Source organism: Erpetoichthys calabaricus, chromosome 17, assembly GCF_900747795.2.
Source record: "Erpetoichthys calabaricus chromosome 17, fErpCal1.3, whole genome shotgun sequence".
Taxonomy (NCBI): domain Eukaryota; kingdom Metazoa; phylum Chordata; class Cladistia; order Polypteriformes; family Polypteridae; genus Erpetoichthys; species Erpetoichthys calabaricus.
Window position 1 is genome coordinate 15,733,290 of NC_041410.2, and position 27,250 is coordinate 15,760,539.

At 39.8% G+C, this 27,250-nt stretch overlaps 1 protein-coding gene across 7 annotated transcripts in view; it reads right to left on the reverse strand.

Annotated features, from left to right (window-relative positions):
• The window catches only part of myo5aa (myosin VAa), a 299,077-nt gene that overhangs the window by 178,658 nt on the left and 93,169 nt on the right, over positions 1-27,250 (reverse strand). For all 7 annotated transcript variants that reach the window (XM_051920655.1, XM_051920654.1, XM_051920651.1 and 4 more), the window contains exons 2-6: positions 25,536-25,646; positions 24,702-24,873; positions 21,131-21,275; positions 16,750-16,906; positions 4,418-4,561 (exon numbers count right to left, since the gene is read on the reverse strand). In XM_051920655.1, coding sequence (XP_051776615.1) covers positions 4,418-4,561; positions 16,750-16,906; positions 21,131-21,275; positions 24,702-24,873; positions 25,536-25,646 — 729 coding nt within the window. The remainder of the gene's footprint in view (positions 1-4,417; positions 4,562-16,749; positions 16,907-21,130; positions 21,276-24,701; positions 24,874-25,535; positions 25,647-27,250) is intronic.

Here is a 27,250-nt window from a genome sequence, read left to right on the forward strand (position 1 = left end):
GTCTGGATTCTGGATGGAGGTATTGTTGACCATTCTTCCATACAAAATCTCTCCAGTTCAGTTCAATTTGATGGACAGCCTGCTTCAAATCATCCCATAGATTTTTGATGATATTCAAGTCAGGGGACTGTGACGGCCATTCCAGAACATTGTACTTCTCCTTCTGCATGAATGTCTTTGTAGATTTCCAACTGTGTTTTGGGTCATTGTCTTGTTGGAATATCCAACCCCTGCGTAACTTCAACTATGTGACTGATGCTTGAACATTATCCTGAAGAATTTGTTGATATTGGGTTGAATTCATCCGACCCTCGACTTTAACAAGGGCCCCAGACCCTGAACTAGCCACACAGCCCCACAGCATGATGGAACCTCCACCAAATTTGACAGTAGGTAGCAGGTGTTTTTCTTGGAATGCGGTGTTCTTCTTCCACCAAGCAAATCGCTTTTTGTTATGACCAAATAACTCACTTTTTGTCTCATCAGTCCAAAGCACTTTGTTCCAAAATGAATCTGGCTTGTCTAAATGAGCAGTGGCATACAACAAGTGACTCTGTTTGTGGCATGAGTGCAGAAAGGGCTTCTTTCTCATCACCCTGCCATACAGACGTACTTGTGCAAATTGTGCTGAATTGTAGAACGATGTACAGATACACCATCTGCAGCAAGATGTTCTTGCGGGTCTTTGGAGGTGATCTGTGGGTTGTCTGTAACCATTCTCACAATCCTGCTCATATGCCGCTCCTGTATTTTTCTTGGCCTGCCAGACCTGCTGGGTTTAACAGCAACTGTGCCTGTGGCCTTCCATTTCCTGATTCCATTCCATACAGTTGAAACTGACAGTTTAAACCTCTGAGATAGCTTTTTGTAGCCTTCCCCTAAACCATGAGACTGAACAATCTTTGTTTTCAGATCTTTGGAGAGTTGCTTTGAGGATCCCATGCTGTCACTCTTCACAGGAGAGTCAAAAGGGAAGCACAACTTGCAATTGACCACCTTAAATACCTTTTCTCATGATTGTCTATGAAGTTCAAGGCTTAACGAGCTAATCCAACCAACCAATTTGGTGTTGCAAGTAATCAGCATTGAGTAGTGACAGGCATTCAAATCAGCAAAATGACAAGGGGACCCCCATTTGTGCACAGCCAGTTTTTCACATTTGATTTAATTACATACAACTAAATACTGCGTCTCTAAAAATCTTTGTTCGGAAAACACCCCAGTACTCAGATGTTCCTAGGAAATGAAAGACATACCACTGTTATCTTTTTTGTTGAAAGTAAATTATTATGCAGGCTGAGAGGGGGTCCCAAACTTTTTCATATGACTGTATAAAAAGCAGAACCACAATCTGGAGAGTCTAAAAACTTATTGAATGTACACTGCATCGTCTTTCTAAAATTACATCAGTAACCTTCTCCATCTCTATGCTCCTGTTCGCCCACCAAGGTCCACTGATTCTGGCAATCTTGTTGTGCTCCAAACTAACCTGTGCTCTATGGGCGACAGAGGCTTCAGCTATATAGCGCTAAGACTTTGGAAGGACCTCCTTAAATTAATGAGATCAGCCGACTCAATTCAATCTTTTAAAAACATCTTAAATTTAATTTGTTCAGGAAGTCATTGAACTTACTCTGACATTCTGACCCCTTATCAGTTTACCCTCTCAGTCCCGAGGCCTCATTTATAAAGTTTGCGTACGCACAAAAAGAGGCACAGAACGTGTGTACACAACTTTCCACACAAACAACGGGATTTATAACAGGAAACTTGAAAGGCAAATACAGTATGTATATTGAAGGCAACTCTGACCCATGCATATGCAACATTTCAGAGAAACTGGGAAACGACGACACACTTGATAAATAAAGTAGGGAAATGCAACCAAACCAGATAAATGATGACTTGAATGCATTATTATAATACAGTATAACTAGCCACGGTACCTATTTAATAGAATAACTTAAAAATATTTGCTACCTCTTGGCCTGTGTGTGTATCTTCAGCACCTTTCCTCTGTATTTACATGTGTATGAATGTCTCTTCACCGTTTGCTCCCTTTCCCCAAGCGTGTTCCTGTAAAGCCTGGTTCAGAGAGACTTCTCATTTTCAAGGTGTCTTTCTTGCCTCCTGTCCAGTTTTATATTATCTGCCTTTGAAGGCGACTCTCTAAGCGTTCACCTTTAATCCTCTGTGTGCATTCCACACTTGCACTTTTTTCTTTTGTGTCACCAAAGTCAAACTGACCAATCACACCAAAGCCAAATTGGTCAATCAGATTGCGCCGAGGGACTGGGCACTCAGAACTTTGCATTTTATTATATAATAGATAAATAAAGGGATATTCATTATTTGATAATAATTCATATCACCTAACAGTTATTATAATGTGTGATAACAGGACAAACATATTACACCTCACAAGTGTTGGATATGAAAGACAAACACATGTATTTCAGTTCCATTTTAAGTGGGCCAATGCTGTGTATTTGTGGTGAAGAACATTCATTTTACAGCGGCTACTTGTTGTTCACTTCTTACTGGCCTGGCCTGCCAGTCAGGAATATCTCAGCCAAGCTTCATTCCATCATGCACACTGCGCTGGAAGCCATTAGCTGAGTGATGGGAGGCATTATATCCAGTTGTGGTATGGCGTGGGTGCACATACATTAAACATAACATGTTTTTGCCAACATAAAGTATCAATCAATCAATCTACAGCAGTGTCCGGTTTTACTAATGTAATTTGATCACTTTACTGCAGTCATATTGAGAATGAAGCTGCTTTTTTCAACAAACAAAATGTTACATTCAATTAACACACAAGTCATCTGTGATACCAAGATAAGACTGACAAATATCACGTCTCAGTGGCCCGAGGAACCCGTGATTCATTTATTTTGAAGCAAACTAGATTTGGCAGACATGATGATACTGTATGTGGTGGCAGGCTTGCTGGTAAAGTAAGTGGCTGAATCCTCATCAGTGTTTCATGTACTCTATACTATTCATTGTACCAGCGATCGTGTGATTACATGTGCCAGGGGATAATGGCTACCTACTCAGACACAGGCAGCTTACACCCTTAAATTTTCCTCAGACCCCCAGAACACAGAGAAGAGGTTCTAGAATTCTGCACATGATCGACGCATCAGAAGGGAGGCTGCTCTACCAGCCAATGAACGTCTTCATAATCGTGATTGTAAATGTAGGAGGTTCATTAGCAGCAAGGAGTGTTCACAAACACACATTTACAAGGTGATTGGAATTTATAAAGAGAAAATTGTGTAGAAATGTGTGTACGGTAGGTTTTACTTTAATTGCTGTATGCATTTTCCTGTTTTTGTTTTGTTTTTGAGTGCACACGTGTGGCACACTCAAAAAAAAAAAAATAAAGTGGCCATAATCGTTTTTATATTAATGTAATAATCACAGAAAGTGATGCTATTTGGGAAACAATGGGTTCCTGTTATAAAGTGGACCATGAAAACGGACTTTTGAATGGAGAAGTAAATCGACAGGAACGCGTTAAAGGGACGAACTTCTGCCCTCCCCTCAGACGCAACTTGGACAACGAACTGAAAGTGGTCTGCTCTCATTGCTGCTCCACTGTACCTATTCCACAGGTTAGTATACAATAAATTAGAAGACTTCAGGGCTAAAGACCTGGATTACATCACCATTGAAAGCCAGTGGAGTTCAGTTCCAGACCTGGTTAACGTAGCTCATCCTCACATACACTTTGGGATTTGCTACTTTTGTCATTGTTGTTGCTATGGCCCACTTGTGGGGCCCATAACACATTTTCATGCTCAAATCCATGCAAAATTTTATAAATGAGGAGCCAGGTGCTCAGGGTGCTTTGTGTTTATATCACAACTTATGCTACTTGTTCAGGGTTTTCAACTATTTTGTACTTTTGTATTTTATTCTGGTTTATTGACTTTATTCTATTTTAATGCTTTGTATATACTGTATTTTTTTGCAGATATTATTTGTGTTCAATGTTATAGAATGCGTTATTGTTTTTTTCAAATTTCTGAAAAGTGATTCGAGCATAGGGAAGTGGCTACTTAAATAAAATATTATTCTTTCAAATTATAATCTGCTGCATCAAATTAAATGTAACATTTTTAAATACAACATCTATTAAAAATAAATTACAGGTTACTGTTCATTCATCCATCTACTTTGTGTGTTCTTTCCTGGCTGGGGTTGCAGGGATCTGCACAACAACAGTTTCAAGCTTAAATTCCACATACATAATTATAATTAACTAATCATTGCAAATAAAGAGTACAAATCAATTAACCAGTACCAATGAGATTATTAAAATATATGAGTACAGAGCATTGCTTGTGTATAATCAAATCTGAAAATAAATTCCTGTATTTTCAGTTCCCAGCATCACACATACCTGAAACACCACCCTGGACTTCTCCAGCAGGTAAGTTCTCATGTTGGCGCCAATAATCCTGTACCTCTTGTCAAATCCAATCTCGATGTATTTCCCAAAACGGCTACTGTTGTCATTCCTGGTAGTTTTGGCGTTACCTATTGACTGAAGCACAAGAAACACAAGATCTAAAAACAGCTTTATGGCATTATGTCCTTCTTAGCTGAAGAGATGGTACTACAAAGAAGACATTCATCCATCCATCTTTCTAACCCACTTTGCCAGAGCAGGGTCTCAGGGCAGCTGGGTTCTATCCCAGCAATCAACAGGCACAAGGCAAGAACAACACCTAGACGACACCACAGGAAAGAAAATATATAAAACGTTTTATTTTGTTCCTTCTTATATTTCATTTCTGTGATATGGCATGAAGTGCAACATTGATATGGTGCACATCACCCTGCCAAATTAAAATTAAATACTAAATATCAAATTGTCCATTACTGTCTTACATGGCTTTGTGCAACAGATCACAAGAGAGTGAGTGTGTTACAAAGTGTACGACTACCATGATCCGCTTACAGTCTAAACAACTAATAGTCGCTCAGACTCACATCAGTGTGCCGCTCAAAGTGCTAGGAGACTTGGCGGTCGCTGCACCACAGTAAGCATTAGGACCCCAAGGTCAGTCCACTGTCGTGCTATTTCAGTGGCTACCAGCTACCGTGTCAAGGGGAGCACAATGTCATTTCAATTGATCACTGTTGAAATTTAAATACTTTTAGCATCAATTGAGGGGGGCCTTCAAAAGTAAGGATTGAGGGGTTTATTGCCATAAAAAGTTAATTTTACACAAATCTCAATTCTGCTCTGAATATGAATATGTCAGACTGACCTTTCAGCCAATTTTTACACTCAATTTCTAAATCTGCTGTCTCCAATTCCAGTTAACAGGCACAGTTTTCCAGGGCAATGTGTGCACATCAGCAAATAATTAATTTGCTCCATTTAACTCACATCAATTAACACGCACCAACAGAAAACCGTAGTGATCATGAGAAGAATGAAAATTTTATGCAGATCTTTGGCTCCAACTGAAGTCAATTGGTTCCTGGAGCTGTGAAGTAAAATATTATTTTATATTATATATATTATATATAGTGGTATATGGCCGGCCAGTCATCCTGGCCAATACCCCCAGACCACCAGATGGAGCTCTCCCGGCAGCATGAAAGTTCCCCGAATTCCAGCAGGGCCTCATGGACCTTGTAGTTTTTATAACCAACCCTGCTGGATACCATGGGGACCACCAAGGGATGCTGTAGGGAGGCTCAGGGAATACTACGTGTCCTATAACCTGGAAAGTGCGTCCAGGTCACATGGACAAAAGGAATGACAAAAATCCTCTTCTTCATCCCGGAAGTACATCTGACCCGGAAGTGATAAGGAATTACATGGACTGAGGGATTGAACACACTTCTGAGTCCGGGAATATAAAAGGACCATGGGTAACCAGACGTCGAGCTGAGTTGGGAGGCAGGGTGGCTAAGTGTCTGGGAGTGGAGGATTGGTTATTGTTTATTGTGTATTGTATGAGGATAGTGGAGTGGAGGGTGCTTTGTGCACTTATTTATAATAATAAATATTTGGACTTTTATCTGGTGTCTGACGTCAGGTCTGAGGGTTCAAGGGGTCGACAGTGCCTCTGTCACAATAATAATATATACATACACATATATTATATATAAAAAAGCTTAAGCCTAAAAGTGCAACGATTTTATGTAACATTTTTATGTCACATTTTTTGTCACGCTTTAAAATTGGGCTTATTTTAAAACCTACATATATATGTTTGGTATCATTCTTCTCAGAATTTATTGAACTTTAATGCGATGTTAGATTTTCAAATTATTATTCCGTTTTTAAATTATAAACTAAAAAATATCAAGAACTCGCGTCCCGCAAGACGAGACTTTGTGCCAAGAGATTTAACCATGCCCGGGGACGGAAATAAAAGACAAAGAGTAGGACAGCTGTTGTACAGGCTTTTAAATGTTCGAAGCGCCGCACAAGATGCAGCTCATGAGGTATGGCAGCAGCAGGAGGCAGCTGATCGAGCAAAGAGGAGGTTAAGGTTGTGTCACCGTTTAAGAGGGGGCTTCAGAGGAGCAACCGCATCTCCTTGGTGTGCGTTCAGCCCCCTCTTCACAACACGAGCGGTGGAGTCGCAAAGAGGCTGGCGAGCAAAGCGAGCAGGGGGTAACCCCCTAGTGTGGATAGAATACTTTTTCTATATAATTTTTTTTTTCTTTTTAAAAAAGGCCCATCTCCTTCCTTGTTCATTGGTCAAAAGTCGGGTCTATTTAAAACCTCAAATTCTCTTAAATGTTCTTCATTTGCGTGCATTACTCTAGTTTTCCAGACGTATTTATTTTAGCAAAAAATCTATATGTTTTGAACATTGTGATCATACGACTGGATAACTGACAAGTGGATTATGTGAAACAAGTTACTTGAGATTTTCATTTCATGGACCTTTTAATGAAATTTGAAGTGGATTGTATCAGAAATTTTTTTTTTTTTTTTTAACTCAGTTCTTTGTGAAAACATGAGATTAAAAACTTTTCACTTCCCTCACTACTAACAACACAGGATAAGTTAAAAATATTATTATATATATATATATATATATATATATATATATATATATATATATATATATATATATATATATATATATATATATATATATATATACACAGTGGAAACTCGAGATACGATCACCTCTGTATATGAGAAATTCAAGATACGAGGAAAGTATGAGCGAAAAATTCAGATCTAAATACGAGCATTGGCTTACGTAACGAGCCACGAGCCAGGCTGTGGGTATGCGTGACACGTTTCCCGATCCGCCTCGAATAAGATCAATAAGATGCTGCAGATGTTCTATCAGACGGTTGTGGCGAGCGCCCTCTTCTACGCGGTGGTGAGCTGGGGAGGCAGCATTAAGAAGAAAGATGCCTCACGCCTGGACAAACTGGTGAGGAAGGCAGTCTCTATTGTTGGCATGGAGCTGGACAGTTTAATATCTGAGGCAGAGCAACAGGCGCTCAGCAGGCTCCTCTCAATTATGGAGAATCCACTGCATCCATTAAATAGTATCATCTCCAGACAGAGGAGCAGCTTCAGCGACAGACTGTTGTCACTGTCCTGCTCCACTGACAGATGAGGAGATCGTTCCTCCCCCAAACTATAAGACTCTTCAATTCCACCCTGGGGGTAAACGTTAACATTTAACATTATACAAAGTTATTGTCTGTTTATCTATCTATCTATCTCTGTGTGTGCCTCTGCCTCTCTCTGGCGTTGCCTGTGTGTGCGTGCGCGGCTCTCTCTCGGGCTGCCTGCGTGCCTCTGTCTCTCTCTGGCGCTGGATTCACACAAGCTGACGCTGCCCGCCCGCCAGCTCACTCAGTGTTCCTTGTTCTCCCCTAGCGTGAGGATCTACGCGTTTGTGCGCTTGTGATTTCATTGTTTTTTTTGCATTTAACGTGAAAATAATTATTCCACGATGCCTCTCCCCACAGTAACCCGTTTCCTCCTCCCCACCTCCCCATCGTCTCCCTCAAGCCAGCCAGGACTCTTCAAAAAATTACTTACAGTTATAATATTTACCAGTCTTATTTATTAAAGGTAGACTACAGTATATATTATTTATCAGTGTTATTTGTTAGGAAAATTGATTTTTATGTTAATATTTTTGGGGCGCGGAACGGATTAATTGGATTTCCATTATTTTCAATGGGGAAGTTTGTTCTAGATACGAGAAATTCGCTGTACGAGCTCAGTGCTGGAACGAATTAAACTCGTATCTCGAGGTTCCACTGTATGTATATATATTGGGGTGGAGTATTCTTTTAAATAAAATTATAAAAATATATGGTAAATATAAATGCAAAACTGTCACACGATATTGTCTGCAGATCTCTTATTCATTAAATGAGGTGCTGCTCCTTCCATGGGCTTGAGCTTTATGCTTCTGTTAGAGTAAGATTCCAGCTACTCTAGGGGGCTTTCTCCTCTAAATTGTCCTCTCAATCTTGTTAACTGAAAATTTTTCAGAGTGTTAATAAAGAGCATTGTCTACTTGCACCTACTAATCCTGGCTCATTAAGCTGTCTATCTCCATTAACAAATCCGCACAAAAGCACACCACAGCTAGTTTAGTTTACTGTATACAGGCACCCATAAAGCTCAAAACAAGGTACCTAGTGAGTGCTTCTCAGGAATTGGAACTGTGATTGACCAGACATTAGGAAGTGATCTTTATACTTAAAGCACAATGTTTTGTTATAAATTCTGAGGACTAAAGGATACTAAAAATTGAGAAATTAAGAGCTGCCCAGAAGCCCCAACATGGAAAATTTCACTGGCAATTATAGGCCAATGTGTTCTGCCCCTTAAGTCACAATACAGCAAAATTTTAATTTATTTTTCTATCTTTCAAAATATTAAATATTGTGATTCACTTTTGCAATAGATTGCAATTTATTGTTTTCTATTTCATTGATTGAAGTTGAAGCAATATCCTTCAGGCCAAACTTTATTGGCTATCTCAGAGATGCAGAACATGTAAAGGATGTCACTGCTCACATTAAAAGGAGCACAGTCTCCTCTCTGTGTTACAAGACCAGTCCATTTTGCCATTGACGTGGACCCCCAAGTAGGTGTTGCAGTGCACCACTTCCATATCCACTCTCTGAATCACAACTGGGCATCGCAGCTCTTTGGCACAATGAAAGTCAATAACCTCATGCGGAGCTGCAGAAAACTCTCTTCGTGCCAAGAATCAAAGTTCTCCGCCTGACTCCTATCCTCTGTCTCATCTCCCTTGTCAATACATCCCATTACTGCAGAATCAGAAGATTTTGGCAAGTGACTTTGATCTGGTGTTATTTTTATAGTCTGTTTTATTTATTTCAGTACGATTAAAACTGCCAGTTTCCGTAGATACTGGCATAATGCATTTGTATATACTTTTTAGGCTGAAGCAAATAACACTGACTAATGACATACATTGGTATGTCGATTATTTGTCACAATGCTCGTTAATACTCTGCTCCATTCCCCTCTCTCAAACTGATGAAGTAGCTTTTTTTTTCCTAACTCATTCGCCCTGTCATTCTGCTGCTGCTGCTGCCATCCCAGCGAAGCAAACACAGCACAAGATGCAGCTCCTTGCTGTCCTACATTACTTTTTGGATTGCTTCACCAATCAGGTTGAATCATACAGCACTGTGGGTAATACTTTTGAAGACACAGGATGCCCACTTATTACACACAGTTTACATATACAGTATTTAAGTGCCTTGAGCATGGGAAAGGTGCGATATAAACAAAATGTATTATCAATAATAATACGGAGTTCAGGAGTTGAGATCATCTTCCCCAACTTCTGGTATTACAATAATAATGTATCTGTAACAAAGCTTAAAATAATGAGAAGTATTAGAGATAGACTTAATGAAATAGCAACCATTTGACCAAACTCTTCTATTCATTTTTCAAACTTGCTTAGTGCAGTACCAGGTCAATGAGGGCTGGAGAAGTTTCTGGAAGAATGTGCCGCAAAGCTGGAGCCAATCAGGACAGGACATTAGTGCATCAAAGTCAACACTCTCCAATGCTGAACCAGTTCAGTTATGTCATGTTCAAGTAAATTTTCAAATCTGATTAATTCAGACCAGGGTCGTTGTGGTCGTGGTGGTGGGGCAGGGGAGGAACGCGAAAGCCTATTCCAGCGAACATATGGCGCAAGGCAGGAACAAACCCTGGACAGGGTGCCCGTCCATCATCAAGATGAACACAAACACACACCAACCACTCTCTAGGGCTAATTTTGTATTGCTAATTCACCAAACCTGTATGTCTTTGAACTGTAGGAAAAACATAAAACACGGGGAGGACATGTAAATTCCACACAGGGGGGGGACACAAACCCTGGTCTCCTTACTGCGAGGCAGCAGCGCAACCACCGAGTCACTGTGTCGCCCAGTTCATTTATCAATAGATTTGATCACTTTAGGCTATAACACAAAACTGGAATACCTGGAGAAAAGCACAGAGAGAGCACACAAATACAGCACAGATAATGATATGGCCAGGATCTGAATGAACCCAGGAGCCTGGATGTTAGTGACTCAGTGGTTTGCACTGCTGCCTCCCAGGTCATCCCCGAGTAAACTATCAATCCTAAAATCTAACCTGCACTGTTTACTATAAAACTGATGCTCTCACGAGTCACTGGGATAATAAGAAAGAAAAATAGATATCTGATGCTTAATGCCTGGAACCCAGTGAATAGTGCCAAGTAAGATACCAGACAACAGCTGTGAACCAACATGCCTCTGTTCTGGAATTGCATCTGCAAGGGAGGGACCAGAGCTTAAGAGACAAGATGATTACATATGCTAGTCATACAGAGTCACGGTGTCCATTTTAAGCACTGTATTTAAAGAGGAAAGCAATCAGCACAAATGTACAAATCTGCCAGAAGAAAGAGGCACACAAAAAGAAACAGACAAGTAATTTACACTGACAAGAAGCCACACAAGACCAGCAGTGCTCAGGCACTTAGTGAAATAAGTTCAACCCTAATTAAGTGCAAGTGACCTCCGAATGGGTCAGTTAAGCTGGAAAATCTGGCTAGCCAAGAAGTTCCCCTGAGATGACACTTATCTACTTCCTATTTCTAGAAGTTGAAGATACATTCTTGCTACCTCTAAATGAATAAATAGAGAAGCAGCATTTGTGAGGTCAGGCACTGATGTCGGACAAGAAGATCTGGCTTGTAATCGGCATACCAATTCATCCCAAAGGTGTTCAGTAAGGTTGAGGTTAGAGCTCTGTGAAGGCCACTTAAGTTCCTCCATGTCTTTGTGTTCCAGTCATACTGGAACGGAAAAGGGCCTTCCCGAAGCTGTTGCCACAAAGCTGGAAGTGCACAATTGTCTAAAATGTCTTTGTATTCTATAAAGGTTAAGTTTGATATTTTTCACAAACATGCCATATACCCATTTGGCATGAAAACTTGTGTTCTAAAGTTAACACAGATGGTGTAGTTGTAGGGCTGCTGCTTTGCAGCAAGGAGGTTGTGGATTCACTTCCTGGGTGACTTCCTTTGTGGACAGTGCTTTGAGTAGTGAGAAAAGCGCTATATAAATGTAAGGACTTCTTATTATAATTGCTGTCTAAAAATAAAAAAAAATATATCTTGCTTGCTCTGGTGCTTTACAATGGAGGCGATGGGGAAAGGAAGAAAAGTATGTCTATTTTCCAAACCAAGATAGTTGTCGAGTATTGATCCATATCTTGCGATTACACAAACATTGTAAAATAGTGTATACATGTCATTTTTGAACAATAACACAAATATTATGAGATTCGTCCATTTTAAAAGACCACCAGCTGTGCGTGATAGCTGCACAAAAAAACCTTTTACGTCCCCGGTGTATGGAATCCTCCCAAAAGACCAAATCACAGTAAAACTTCTTGTGAAACATGGTTGTTTTCATTTTGATTTACTTGCGTATTTATGCAAGACTTTGCACAAGAAAATGTTTCCTTACCACGAGAAAAAAATAGTACCAGGTTTATGATACAAAATGATTATTTTGTGATCCCTTTTGATGTCACAAACATGTGTCTGAGACATGGAAGGCCTGGATCAACACTCGATAACTATCTTGGTCTGAAAAAATGGATGTACAGTGGAACCTCGGTTTGCAAGCATAATTCGTTCCGGAAACGCGTTCGCAGTCCAAAGCACTCGTATATCAAAGTGAATTTTTCCATAAGAAATAATGGAAACTCAGATGATTCGTTCCACAACCCAAAACTATTCCTATAAAAATGATTAATACAAAATATAAAGTAAAAATACATAAAAAAAAACAAATTAACTTGTACTTTACCTTTGACAAGAATCATGGCTGGTGTCAGTGAGTTTCTAAACTCTTGTAGGATTCCACCCAACAGGACGACACACGGAAGAGCATCCCAAAGCAATCAGTCACCTAGCGCTGTAGCAGTTCGCGGTAAAAAGCGAATCCGAAAAGATCACGGACATGCTATAAGCGCCTGCCGTCGATGTGTGATACAAGGAACATTATAAATGTGCAGGGCACAGTACTACTTGGCCCCGACCCTGCCTGACTGCTGTGTCTATGTATAGGAGAGTGGTAGATCACGCTACAATAAATAACCGCGCTGTTGCTGTTTCAAGCTGAATAAAGCTGGTGTTGCTAAAGTACTGAGACTCAGCTTACTGTTTTGGGGTGCAAGATGGGGACTTGCACGTCACAGCACGCACGCACACACACAAACAGAGTCACAATGCTGTAGTAAACAGTATACGCTTGTACGGATGTTGACTATATGAGTGAGGCACGCCAACTCAGACAGAGAATAGAGAGACGATTGCCCACAATCCCGCAGCGAGAGAGAGAGAGAGAGAGAAGAACCATCAGCTCAGTTGTGATCACATGACGCTCAGCAGACAAAGTGTATACATACTACTCGTATTGCAAGACCTTGCTCGTTTATCAAGTCAAAATTTATTAAAAATTTTAGCTCGTCTTGCAAAACACTCGTAAACCAAGTTCAAAGTCAAAGTGAACTTTATTGTCATCTTAACCATATGCAAGTATACAGATAGACGAAATTGCGAAGCTCAGGGTCCACAGTGTAACATGACGTACAAATAATAATTTAAAAATAGAATTAAAATTTAAATTAAAATTAAAAACACAAACAAGACAAGACATTGCGCAAAGACAAGACAAAGAAGTAGCAGCAATATTGATGTGCAAGATATGTAATATAATAAATAATAAATAATAGATACTGTATAGATAATACAGAAATTATCAGTGTATGATAATAGTTGTTGAAGACGTGTAAACAATGACAGGTCAGAATGTTTCATAGCAGAAGGATAACAAGAGTGTCAAAATACTTAAAGGTCAGTATGAGATTTTTTTCAGTTCTTCTCTACATGCACACTCGTCTTTGCAGGACAGTGGCTCACATATATAAAAGTTCTGTTTTTAGAGGTGGTTGAGGCCGTGTGGAAGGTCCCAGGGGGCAGCCTGGTGTTAAGAAGTCTAACCGAGGTTCCACTGTATTTGGTTAAGTTTTTAAGCTTTTTTCTCCATGCATTATAACCCTCCATTGTAACGCACCAGAGGTGGCAAAAAAATATTTGTTTAATTTATAGAACGTGTGTAACTTTAGAACACAATTTGCATGGCAAATGTATATGTAGCATATCTCTATATATAATCTTCATTTGGATCTTGATCTTTGTTTGTCCGTGAATGAATTAGAAGAAGAAGCACTAGATGGCAGTAGAGAGACAGCTAAAACATAGGCATTGCATTACGAATCTCCTCCAGGCTTACACTACTGAAGACTGTAGTACTCCAGTCACACCTCAAAACACAGACATTCAAACTAAACAAATTGTTGTGCTTTAAATTAACTAATCTTTATATATAATCTTCATTTGGATCTTGATCTTTGTTTGTCCGCGAATTCCACGCATGCGTTGACCACCTTCCAGTTTAGTACGTTGTTGTTACTCACGGATGTCAACAATGTGCCGGAATAACGAAAGAGGTGGTGGACAGTGTTACGCTGGTTAGCTCCTGAGGCCTGGTGAGCGAATGAGATTGCCGAAGATAAAAGGTACGTGCCTACGTAACATATGAATAAAAGAAAGACAGTGGGTAAAATGAATGACAACGTAACAGCACGTTCAGGAAATTATTATTGTTACGTTGTAGCCGGCGAGTGCTGTGGATCTCACAGTTGTACCCTGGCTTGCTCAGATGTCAGTGAAGTGATCCCTATTTATGCTTTAAAGAGCCTGGATACCTATGTGTCCCCCTTTTATAACCATTGCTACATGTATATTGCCTTACTCTTTGGATTGCCACAAAGCAGCCTGCGAGATTGGAGAAAGGTTGAGAAGACATTGTGAGAGGAAACGACAGCATCGTGAAAACAAGACGAACTGTGAACGGAGAGAAGCAGAAATGCTCCTCCACCACCACATAATTACTATTCGGACAGTGATTCCGAGTAGGCCGTTTCTATCAAATCAATGTCCAAGGGTTTTGTTTTGTAATTTTGTTTCCCTTATAAAAAAATCATAATGCTGTGCGACGAAGGGCCCAGTTCATGACTGGCAGCCGCATTTAAACAGGGAGCCCATCACAGACAACTTTAACACGCGCAACGTAGTTGGGTGCACATGGTTAGTTTGTTAAGAAATACCAAACTTATTCTTTAACAATACCCTACACTGGAACCATGGGGCCTAGCCTAAACCATGAAAAATAGCCCCAGACCACCAAACTTTACAGACGGGACTATGTAGCTCTGCTGGCTTCCATCAAATCCAGATTCATCCATCAGACTACCAGAAAGTGAAGTGTGAATCATCACTACAGAGAACACATGCCCACTGCTCCAAAATCCAATGGTGGAGTGTTTTATACCACTCTACTTGGCACTGCACATGATGATCTCAGACTTGTGTGCAGCTGCTTGGCCACAGAAATCCATTTCACGAAGCTTCTGACAGACAGTTCTTGTGCTGATGTTGCTTCAAGAGGTAGTGTGGACCTCTGTTGTGAGTGATGCAACAGAAGATATTCAATTTTAATGCCCAATGTGCTCTATGAGTTTGTGTGGTCTATCACTTTGTGGCTGAGCTGGTGTTGCTCTATGACGCCTCCACTTCACAACACTGGTGCTTACAGTTGACCCATGCAGATCTAGCTGAGCGAGTATTCATGTGTGCATTATAGGCGAATTGTCATTTGAGAACAAATTAAAAAAAAAAAAAAAAAAAATGTACACGCCAAGCTAAAAAACATCATGTGTTGCATTTCAGCCAGAGTAATCCTCCCCAGCAATTGGCTGGGGTTCAATTTCATGTTTTTGGTCTATTTTGTTCATTTATTCTTTTATTTATGGTAATGTTACTTTTGTCTATTGTTTGCATTCTTCTTTATTTTTGATTCTGTCTGTTTATGTAAGATGCCTGGGTTATGTTTTGTGGTGGGTCCTACAAGAGGTGGGGCCCCCTGCCAATCACAACAAGGAACTGCTCTCCACCCTATAAATCTGGAGAGTCTCCCACAGTTCCTGACAGTTAATTTCAAATGCGCTAGGGAGTTTCAGAGAGTTCTGTGTTTTTGCTTTGCCTTGAGTTTTTTTTTTTTGTAATCTACTGGATTTTTTTTGACCTTTCACTCTGTATTGCGACCATTCTTGGTATTTTGTTCTGTGACTTGTTTACTTGGATTGCCTTGTGTTTCAGGCAGCTCCTTTATGTCTTTCGTGCTCTACGAAGCTTCACTACATGTCAGAGAATTTTGTGAAGAATAAATAATAATGCCCTTTTATCTAGCGAGGATTTGGTGATATATCCCCCTCTAGTGCTTTTGCAACGTTTTGGGATTTACGTGCTTTAGAACTTCCACTTTTCTCATTGAGCCACCCTACTATGACAGGAAGGGCCTGTGGAGATCACATTTTTGGAATAAGAGGTGGGGGAAACCTGAAAATGTAAAATAAAAGTTCATGCTGACAATAAGAAAATATGAAACACTACCCAAACCAAATACCAAGCTGGGATCTGAACTTGGATGGATTGGAGATGTGAGTCAACCTCACTTCATTTATATTAGCATTGCAAGGGGAAGGAGCTGCCTGGGGTGAGGCCTGTTTCTAGGTAAACCACTGAAGGTCCTGGTTCTGGCTCTGCGCCCTTTTGGCCATCTTGTATCTATGAATCACAACACTCCTCTGGTCAGTGGAGTGCTGGTGGAACTAGAAATCAAGAGGATATTGGCTGTCAAGGGTTACACTGACAAGATGAATAGAAGATTTAGGATGGAGAGGAAAGTAGGCACAGAAAATAGGAGAAGGCAGCTTACGGATGTTTATAAAAGGTGATTAAGTGCCTAGAGCATTCCAACAGATCAAGAGGGGTGCAAGGCCTGTATCAGCTAGGTAAGCGAAACAGTTATAAGATCTAAAAGAAGATTTATGTGGGCTGAGAAAGGAATCGTTGTAGTTGAAAACAAAATGGAAAGAAATAAGAAACCAAAAGAGAGAGACAAAGGGTCACCTCCAAAACAAAATATGAAGAAATGTCGTGGGGATGTTTAAAAAACAAAGCTGGCCAAAAAGGGGTAAAAGATACAAACAACAAAATCCTGGTAGCAGGGAGATGCAATCATGGGACTATTTGGAATAAAACATTAGGAAAGATTTCTTACCTCCATGATAGGGTTTGATGCCAACACCTTCTCCTCCACATTGGCCTCACTTTCCGACCCACTGACTGTTGCAAAGTATCTCATTGCATATTTGGCAGATACAGTTTTACCAGCGCCTGATTCACCGCTGACAATTATAGACTGGTTCCTCTCATCCCTGAAAATAATCAGAATGATTTGATAAATAATATAAGCAAATGTGAAACAAGCATGTTGTGCAATGACATTACAGAGGCTCTTTGTTGGCTCTATTAAATTAGTCCTGGAACAGGAAAACAAAAATCACTTGTTACGTAATGTCTACTCAGTTACCAATAAACTCCTACATTGTTTGGATTAAATTTATGCAACTACATGGGGGACAACGGCAAGTGGCAATTACTCTATTAAGTTAAAAACTCTCACCAGCTAAAGATTATAGAAAACTGATTTGCCTGTCCAAATATCTCTCTGGTTAGAACTCTGCTAATTTGAAAAACTGTTCTATATTGGAGCATGGAATAAGGTCTCCAGAATTCTAAAAAATGCTACATCTTATTATATACCGATCCCAAACCATCAGGCTTTGTGTAAAAGCAGCACACTCTCAAACTCACTCAATACAATTCAGGGTTGTAGGAGGCTGGGGCCTATCCTAGCAGTACAGGACACAAGGCAGGAAACAGCGCCTGTCTTGTCTTGGGCCCATTCACAACTCCAAAACACTCCCACAGAGGCCGATTTCGAACCACCAATCAACCTAAGCTGTACATTTTTGGGGATGTGGGACACAGAGACACTATGAAGACTTAACATTAGCAATAGCTGGGCATGGGATTCAAACCCTGAAATCAGAATCTTTGAGGCAGTAGCAATGATCTCAGTGCCTTCAAAGTCTGAAAATTCATTAAAAATGGAATGTGTCAAAATGTCACAACTAATAATACAGTGATTTAAAGTCCAATGGCCTAAACGCTATGCAATACTGACACTCCTAGACATCATTTTCATACAGAACAAACAGCGATGTGACAAGTTGTGACCCACTGATTTTGAGCAAGTTGCTTAATGCAACTTTCCTTCAAAAATAAAATAAATCATTATTTAAATGATGCTCTTGATTGACTTCAGTATTTAAAATTATTTAAATGAGGTCAATCAACCAGCCAATCAACAGATCACCAATTAATAAACAGCTATCAAGAACACCTTGTTCGGAATTTCTGGAATCTGATGGATTTCCTAGCACATGAACCACAATGGCTCCTAATATTAGGGAAGGCAGTAAAAAAGGCATTCTAACAATAACTCCCCAAGATGATCATAAGTATGTCTCCCAGGTCAGACATTAGCAAGCGCTTATTATAAACTTTAACAATATTTTTAGATTAATGGATTGTTTAGACTGAATTGTACTTTGAAAGCTATCCCTTGTGTGCTGGTCATGTTCCTAGCATGCTTACTATGCCAGCACTAATTAGAAATGATCCCAACACCAAGACAGCATGCTGACATATCATTCATCAAAAAATAAAATTAAAAACATAAACCCTGGATGTTTTCATTATGTCATTTCAGCCCTTCATGAACACTTCAAGTAAAAGGCACAGTTCGCACTTCTTCATCTCCTGAGTTCTGGTGATAAAACCGACTCCCTACTTTCTGGAAAAAGGGCGAATCATCTAGGCAGCAAAGAGCTAAAACCCGATAATGATTTTTCACCTAGCATGGCGAGAGCAGTTCTGATAAGTCAAGGACTCTGCTAGCAAGTAGAGATGGGAATGGAAAAGCCCCCCCCCCCCCCCCGCTGGGTGTCATTAGCAGTTAATATATGTGATACAATTCTGAAGCCAAGGAAAAACGTTATGAAGATGGATCAAAGGTGATATTTAATACCAAGATAATAATTCACCTTTGTTTCTTTTTTTCTGATAAACAGACTGAATACTATATTTTGATGTATTTGTTACCGGCAACGTATGAAAAGCAGGTATTGTATAGAATACCTACGCAATGTATACAATGCCTGCCGTTTTCAGGGGTATCCGTCAATAAGGGCGCGCACAAAAAAGGCGACCTCAATTGGGCGCGGCGAATAAAAGCGCACATAAATAAAAGCGATCTTCAAAAGGGCAACCTCAATTGAGCGCCGAATAACTGTGCGCATAAATAAAGGAGTGCTTCAAAAGGGTGATGTCAATTGAGCGCCGAATAACTGTGCGCATAAATAAAGGAGTGCTTCAAAAGGGTGACGTCAATTGGGCGAAGCCAATAAAGGCAAACGCAACAAAATTATTACAGAAAATTTATTAGATAAAGGCAATGATTGAACGTATAAAAAGGTGAAAGCAAGAATATTAAAACATCCAATTAATTAATGCATGAACTTCTAACGAACTACTTCTAATGAACTATTTCTAAAGCTCTCTATATTTCGTTGTTTTCAAAATTACAGAAAATTAGATTAAGGCAATGACTGAATGTATAAAAAGGTGAAAGCAAGTTACACTTGAAGCTGTAGATTATGTGCAATCCTATATTCAGTGCACTTCCAGATGTGTTTCCCGTTGATAGTTTTCTCCTTTCTGAATGTATAGCCTTCGACTACGAGTAGATCTGCACCTTTGTTGCTCTTCACATATTCCAGAGCCATTTCAACTAAATTATCTACGAACGCCTTTATTTGCCGTACTCAATTGAGGTCACCTTTTTGAAGCACTCCTTTATTTACGCTCGCATTTATTCGGCGCTCAATTGAGGTCGCCCTTTTGAAGCTCGCCTTTATTTACGGGTGCCTTTATTCGGCACTCAATTGAGGTCGCCCTTTTGAAGGTCGCCTTTATTTACGTGCGCCTTTATTCGCCGCGCCCAATTGAGGTCGCCCTTTTGAAGCTCGCCTATATTTACGGGCGCCTTTATTCGGCACTCAATTGAGGTCGTCCTTTTAAAGGTCGCCTTTATTTACGTGCGCCTTTATTCGTCACGCCCAATTGAGGTCGCCCTTTTGAAGGTCGCCTTTTTGTGCGCGCCCTTATTGAATAGAACCGTTTTCAGGCAAGGTATGAAATATCTGCGTTGTTACATACTTTTCCTAGGCATTGCATAAAATGCCTAGGCATTATATAGAATGACAAGTACTATTTTACGCTAAGTGTGAAATGTCCAGATTGGAAAGGTCTTTAATAACAAAATGTCTAAAAATGAAAAGAAATACAAAATGAACTACAGGATATGCTTACTGGGAGAACAAAAGAATCAGAAGTGTCATTACTTAGCCTACTACTTGTTGCAGCAAGGAAGGATAGAATGGCATTTTGAATTGCACTTAAATTTTCTTTTTTACTCAAAAGCATTTGTTGTTTTGGCACTTAGTCTTGCACATACACCTCACAAATCCTTTTTTTTACACCTTTTTGTTTCTTCTGGCATGCCTCACAAGGGTGAATATACAGTTCAATGTCATGACGGTTAATGTTCTTGTATTTGGGTGCAAGTTCTTTCAACATTCTGTCTCGTCCTCCATGGCCAATGGCCAAATGAGCGTCGTGAAGTACGTCAAATAATTCAGAATCTCTGACGTAAAACTGGATAGCACTGATGCCTTTTTTAACAGGATAAATCAACTTGCTTTTGTTCTTTACCATCATCACATCGTAGCGTTTCAGCAGCCAACAGTTCCGTGGTTCCTTCTTAGTCGTTTTAGCCTTTGTTACATCATTCACTAACTTCTCGCAAGTGGCTTCCGTTAGAAAAACAATTTTTAGCAGCGTTGGCTCGCATTTGGGATAGTTCTTTGTTGAACCGTTGTTGCATGTCGTGATTCTTGCCCGTACACCACATTCTCTTCTCCCATCTTTACACCGCACAATATGGGTCAGCTTCTGTAGCGGTACTTCACCCACCACAATATATGGAACAGTCTCTGCTGCGGCACAGCAAGCACACGTGCTTCCACACAGACGAACAAAGATCCAGGCGCCACTGACGAAATGTTCTGGCGAGAATAAGCTTATTCTACACTCTGCCGGTTTGCCGTTTAGGTATTGTATAGAATGCCTAGGAAATGTATGAAATGCGATGTATTTCATACTTTGACGTCCTATTTCGGGCATTGTATACATTGCCTAGGTATTCTATAGAATGCCAGTTTTTACACATTGCCGGTAACATATACAAGAAAATAAAAACACACTAGTATTAAAATGCACCCTCAATTTTATGCTAAGATGCCAATAAACACAAGCCAAATACCAGAAAGGGCAGAGTGGGATTATTCAGTGGAGATTTATAATAGGTGAAGTCATCTTACCGTACCCATGTAAGAAATGTTCCAACACTCCCCACTAAGCCTCCTTTAAAGCCTCACCTGTAAAACAGAAGTCAGGAGGACAACTGTACAAACCTGGCCATTTGTTTATAAGCCTCTTCTGCCACTGCAAATATATGAGGGTCCATGTCGCCCATGTTCTGTCCACTGTAAGCATTGATAATATCTGTGCCATAGATGGGTAAAGTTTCATATGGGTTGATGGCCACCAAGACGATACCTTTAGATAGGAGGGAAAAGAAATGTATAGACTCAAAATCTGTTAGAAATTCATTATGGAAGATTAATAATCACTATGCTGTAAGGAGAGAAAAAAAAAAAAAAAGGCCAGATCTGGACCCAATTTCCCACAGTTGTGGGAAGGCAACATGGACAGTGGCTAAAGCAAAGGCCACTTACATTAACCAGCTCAGCACTGCGTGATCCAGAACTAATCCCTTAACCTGCGTTAACTCCAAATTAAAAGGACAACAATCTACTTAAACAATTTTATTGTGGAGCTGCATTTGTAGAATGCCTTGGGTTGGTGTTTCACTACAGAATAGTACACATAAAATAAAGTTTTAGCATTTCATTCTGGTTCTGTAAAGCTGCACAGAAAAAATTTTAAAGTATTGCAAAAGTAAAGTTTAATGTATTGCTATATAATTGCACTGAGACCTTTTTTCTTACTACCTTGAAATACTCCTATCACAGCATCACATTCCTGGTCAACAGTGGCAACTAAATACTTTATCACTGAAAACCTGATGATACGAGAATGTCTCAGAAATGCTTAAAAGGGGCACATCTTGCCATCCTGATAGCTTCTGTACAGAAAAGATAATAAGAATGAAAATCCCACCAACTATACCAGTTTACACATTTTTTTTTTTTTTTTTTTAAACATACAGTCAATGGTAAACTAAATCAGTTGGTGGTGCTCTTTTTTATGAATCGTACAAGATTTTTTTTTTTTTTTTTTTTTAAATTTATAGAAACCCATAGACTTTGAAACACAAATTTTGTGTAGAAAATGCATACTGTATATATTCGCGTATAAGTCGGGTCTTGAAACCCGAAAAATCGATCATAAAAATCAGATCCCGACTTATACGGCTGTTCAAAAATATGACCCTTAATATTTATTTTTAACATCTTCTTGCTTCCTCCAATCTCGCAGCAGTTTCTCAGACTCATTGAATTTTGTTGCAGCAGCACAGTTACCAATTTCTTTCGCTACTTCAATGACGTTTAATTTAAAACCAGCTCCATATTTTCTTCTGATCAAACGCTCCATCGTAGATAAGGGACGCTCTTACAATAAAAGTGTATGCAGGTATGAGATACAAAAAACACAAAAAACAGTGCAAACGTCACTTCGGAATAGTTCAGGTATCACCGTGTGGTCACGTAGGCACAATACATAGAAATAAAAGGCCGTGTGCTTCGTGGTTACTCTCTCAGGTGGGCGTTAGCATATTGTAATCTCTTGGACCAATAGTGTGAGTTTTCAGCATTCGACTTGTACGACCGACATTATAAAATACCAGAAATTATACAATAAAATCAAGCCCGCAGGAGAACTTAAATGAGAGTACAGTGATCCCTCGCTATATTGCACTTCGTCTTTCGCAGCTTCACTCCATCGCAGATTTTAAATGTAAGCATATGTGAATATATATCGCGGATTTTTCACTGCTTCGCGGATGTCTGCGGTCTATAGTACGTGTGCTTCCTCAGTTGATTTGCCCATTTGAATTCAAACAAGGGACGCCTTTGAATTCAAACAAGGGACGCTATTGGCGGATGGCTGAGAAGCTACCCAATCAGAGCCTTCGGTTAAGTTCCTGTGTGCTGCTGATTGGCTCAGCGACGGAGTGCTGCATTAACCAGGAAGTCTAATCTCACTCATTCATCATTAATGCACGTTACTGCTACTGCTGAAGGAGCCGTGTCCAAGCGCCAACAGAAGATGCAAATGATTGCAGAAAAGGTAAAAGTTTTGGATATGTTGAAGGAAGGAAACAGCTACACCGCTGCAGGACACCATTACAGCATCAATGAGTCCACGATTCTTTTTATTTAAAAAGGAGGAAAAGCATATAAGATCTACGGCCGCAGTGTCCTTTAACCAGGGCGCAAAATGAGTTGCAAGTGGACGTGATAAGGCAGTAGTCTGGATGGAATCTGCTTTAAGGATTTGGATTGAAGAGTGATGGAAGAAGTACAACGGCGGTGCTAAACAGTCGCCTGAAGAGGCTCCTTTAGAAGAGCTGTAACGCTATCCTTTGTAGTGCAGTAAAATTAAACTCTTCGTTATCGGACAAGTCGTCATGTCATTGTTGGTGAGTAACCATAATAAATTATTTACGTACAGTACTTATTACATGTACATAGTTTAGTGTCACTGTACACACATTTTACTGTATACAATTTTTCTTGCATTGTACGTATTTATTGCTGGTGGCCTGTCTGTCGTAATGGCTGTAACATATGTGATATCGGAGACGCTCGATATCTTTAAAATAATATTTAGGTTTTACTGTATGTAAACTGTGTTTACATACATAATTTCAACGAATCTTACTTAATATCTAAGAGAATACAAAGGGTTTATGTTGTATAATTGTGCGTGAAATGTTTATAATAGTGTGGGAGAGTTTATAAGGGCTTAAAATATATAAAAATAACCATATAAACATATGGTTTCTACTTCGCGGATTTTCTTATTTCGCGGGTGGCTCTGGAACGCAACCCCCGCGATGGAGTAGGGATTACTGTATACACAGTATATACCATGTTTGTGAAGAAGTAACTGCGACTTGAAAAATACTTATTTTTTGAGATTCATCATTTTTAAGTTTTTCCTGTATACAGCCTGTGGAATGTGAAAGCTTCTTCAACATGAACCTCTAAAAAAATCCAGAGTTTCCTTTTTGTAGATCACCTTCTGCATTCGTGTATTTATAATTAAGGCTCCCTGTATGTTGGACGTTGCTCATCCACATTTTTTTTTTTTTTACATTATCCAGTTCCCTGACTCTTCAAGATGGTCTGCTCCCTCTGAATTGTTTTTACTATCTTCTGAGTTTGCTGCTCCTTTAATTTTGATATCAAATTCGGATTTCCACTGTCCTCCCACTTGTTTTAAATTGACATTAACAAAAGTGATGGCTTAGCACAGATACCAATAGGAACCATGGCTGACCTCGCCAGATGTGTTTTTAGGCTGCTTCCTGTCCATTAGATGGCTCCAAACTAGCGTCCTATAATTACAGTCAATGCTAATGGCAAGTGCCAATTAACTGAGGCCTACCTATTTACATGTATTTTTGCTTCTCTCTGTGCTCAGGACAGCAGGAGGGTCATCATGAGGGTACCATAATTCAACACATCATGAATATCTGAACCAGCCACATGGCCAGGGAATGACTGGAGTCCAAGATGCACACATTGTTAAACAAGTATACTAGCAATAATAAAGAGTAGCTCTATCTCTAGTCGCCTTTCAACACAGCATTGATCAAACACTTCTTGAACAGCCAACACAATGGCCATGTCTTGTTTAGATGGTAAGACCAAAAATGCACGCCATACATTAAACAGTTCTAACAAGCAGGCTGATTTCTCCCAAACAATCCAAATAAATGAAGCAAGAATTTACCACAGTAGGTGTAAATAAGCTTGGAATCTATAAAGCGCACTTTGAGGTTATGCAGGACAGCAGGCTCATGGAGGTAACTGAGAGCCGTCAGGTCATTTTCACCAACCAAGATGTCAGGGTTGCGAAGATGAGGCAGATTCATGGTCCTGGGATCCAACTGGTGTTCCACCACCTAGTAGGAGGACAGGGGGACATAAAAGGTTATTATTCCAACCATGCGTTCATTTATTTTGTGAACTTGAATACAGGGTTGCCAGGAGCTGCCGTCTATTTCGTCAGAATCAAAAGCAAGGCAGGACCTGGAAACTGATGGACCACATCCATTACTGGGAACACTCGGGGAAACTATAAAACAGTTAAGAGGTGGCAATTCTTTAGACTACAGCAGACATGACAAGACAAATGCCACACTGAAGGGCACATGCAACAGAAATCAGACCAGAGCTATGAGATGGCAATAGTAGACATGTGCCACCATGCTGTTCTAAAATAGAATATTGAAGGTGAAATAAAAAAAAATTAAAACACAGAATAGAAAAAAAAAAAAAGTGAGAAAAGTGAAAAAAAATTATACAAAATGATTAAATATTTAATACAGAATGTTAAATGAAGTCTCAACTTGCGCCAAGGCCACTTGGCTACCATTAATCATGGTCATCTTCTTTTTCTTTACTCCCCACTGGGTGCATTTCATTTTATTGTACTTTATTTCTATTTATTTTATTTATGTTCATTGTATGTTTTAATGTAAAACACTCTGGCTACAGCATTACTGATGTTGTTTCAAATGTGCTCTACAAATAAATTGACATTAATGTCAACCTTGCTTCTTACCTTGCCATCTTCCAGTTCCAAGCGGAGCAGTTTATCACCTTGCTTGTAGTCCTTAAGAAGCTTTGCCGATTTCCATACATCTTCAGCATCAGGGATCCAAACCCTGGCCTCCTACAAAACAAAACCAAATGCAGACAGGCGATCAGGAAACGGGACCAAGCCAACACAGTGAAATGCCGAGTTTGGAGATCTTGGTAAGACTTGGCAGTGTTTTGAGGTCACATAACTCACCACCTCTAGAAATCTTCAGAATTATTTTTTGACTTCCTGGTCTTGCTTTTCCACAATTGTGAACACGCTAAACATGAGCAATCTATAGGACAGGTATTCACTGTATAAAAACTGCAAGCCTTAACTTAGGATACACCGCTTGACGGTATCAAAGAAGGATCGCTTATTTAATTTTGGCGCAGCAAGCCACCATCACTCAAGAAACAAAGACGCGCGGATTACATCAGCCTCTCAGTCTACACATTTGTCAGATGAGCGCCGTCACACACGCCTGAGGCTTGTAATTTCTGCGGAGTTCTTGGGAAGGCAAATTTCTGCATTTCATTCAGCTCCTTGTTAATTGGGCTTCTTGTGGCTTTAGTTGTGCACACTGCAGATTTAAAAATATCCCGCTGTGCACGCAGATTGCTTTTCTGCTCTATTCAGCGAAGACCGTCATTGATTTTAGTGCACAGAGTGAAAATCTATTTGTTTATTTTTTTTTTATAGTAACTGCTCCTTTATTTCTAAAGAATTACTTTAAAAATAAGATGTGACATAAAACAGAACCATTTCTGAGGAACAGACATTCATGCGATGCTGCTGTTGATGGTTGTGCATCATAAAATGTCTGCTATTGGAGAATTACTGACAGGAAAACGGTGGAAAAACACTTCACGCTAACATTCTCAAATCAGCTTAATTCAACTTTCCAGCAAGATCTGGGAGCAAGGAGGAACATTTCATTAGATAGGAATTAGACAGGAATATAAGTAACAAGCTGGTTAAGTTTGCAGATGATACCAAGATAGGTGGATTAGCAGATAATTTGGAATCCGTTATATCATTATAGAAGGACTTGGATAGCATACAGGCTTGGGCAGATTTGTGGCAGATGAAATTTAATGTCAGTAAATGTAAAGTATTACACATTGGAAGTAAAAATGTTAGGTTTGAATACACAATGGGCGGTCGGAAAAAATCGAGAGTACACCTTATGAGAAGGATTTAGGAGTCAGTGGACTCTAAGCTATAATAATAATAATAATAATTGTTTGCATTTATATAGCGCTTTTCTCACTACTCAAAGCGCTCAGCAATTGCAGGTTAAGGGCCTTGCTGAAGGGCCCAACAGAGCAGAATCCCTTTTGGCATTTACGGGATTTGAACCGGCAACCTTCTGATTGCCAGTGCAGATCCCTAACCTCAGAGCTACCACTAAGCTATCGACTTCCCAACAGTGTTCAGAAGCCATTAAGAAGGCTAACAGAATGTCAGGTTATATAGCACGATGTGAGGAGTACAAGTCACAGGAGGTTATGCTCAACCTTTATAATGCACTGGTGAGGCCTCATCTTGAGTACTGTGTGCAGTTTTGGTCATAGCAGCGCTAGAAAAGGTCCAGAGAAGAGCGACTAGGCTGATTCCAGGGCTACAGGGGTTGAATTATGAGGAACGATTAAAAGAGCTGAGCCTTTACAGTTTAAGCAAAAGAAGATTAAGAG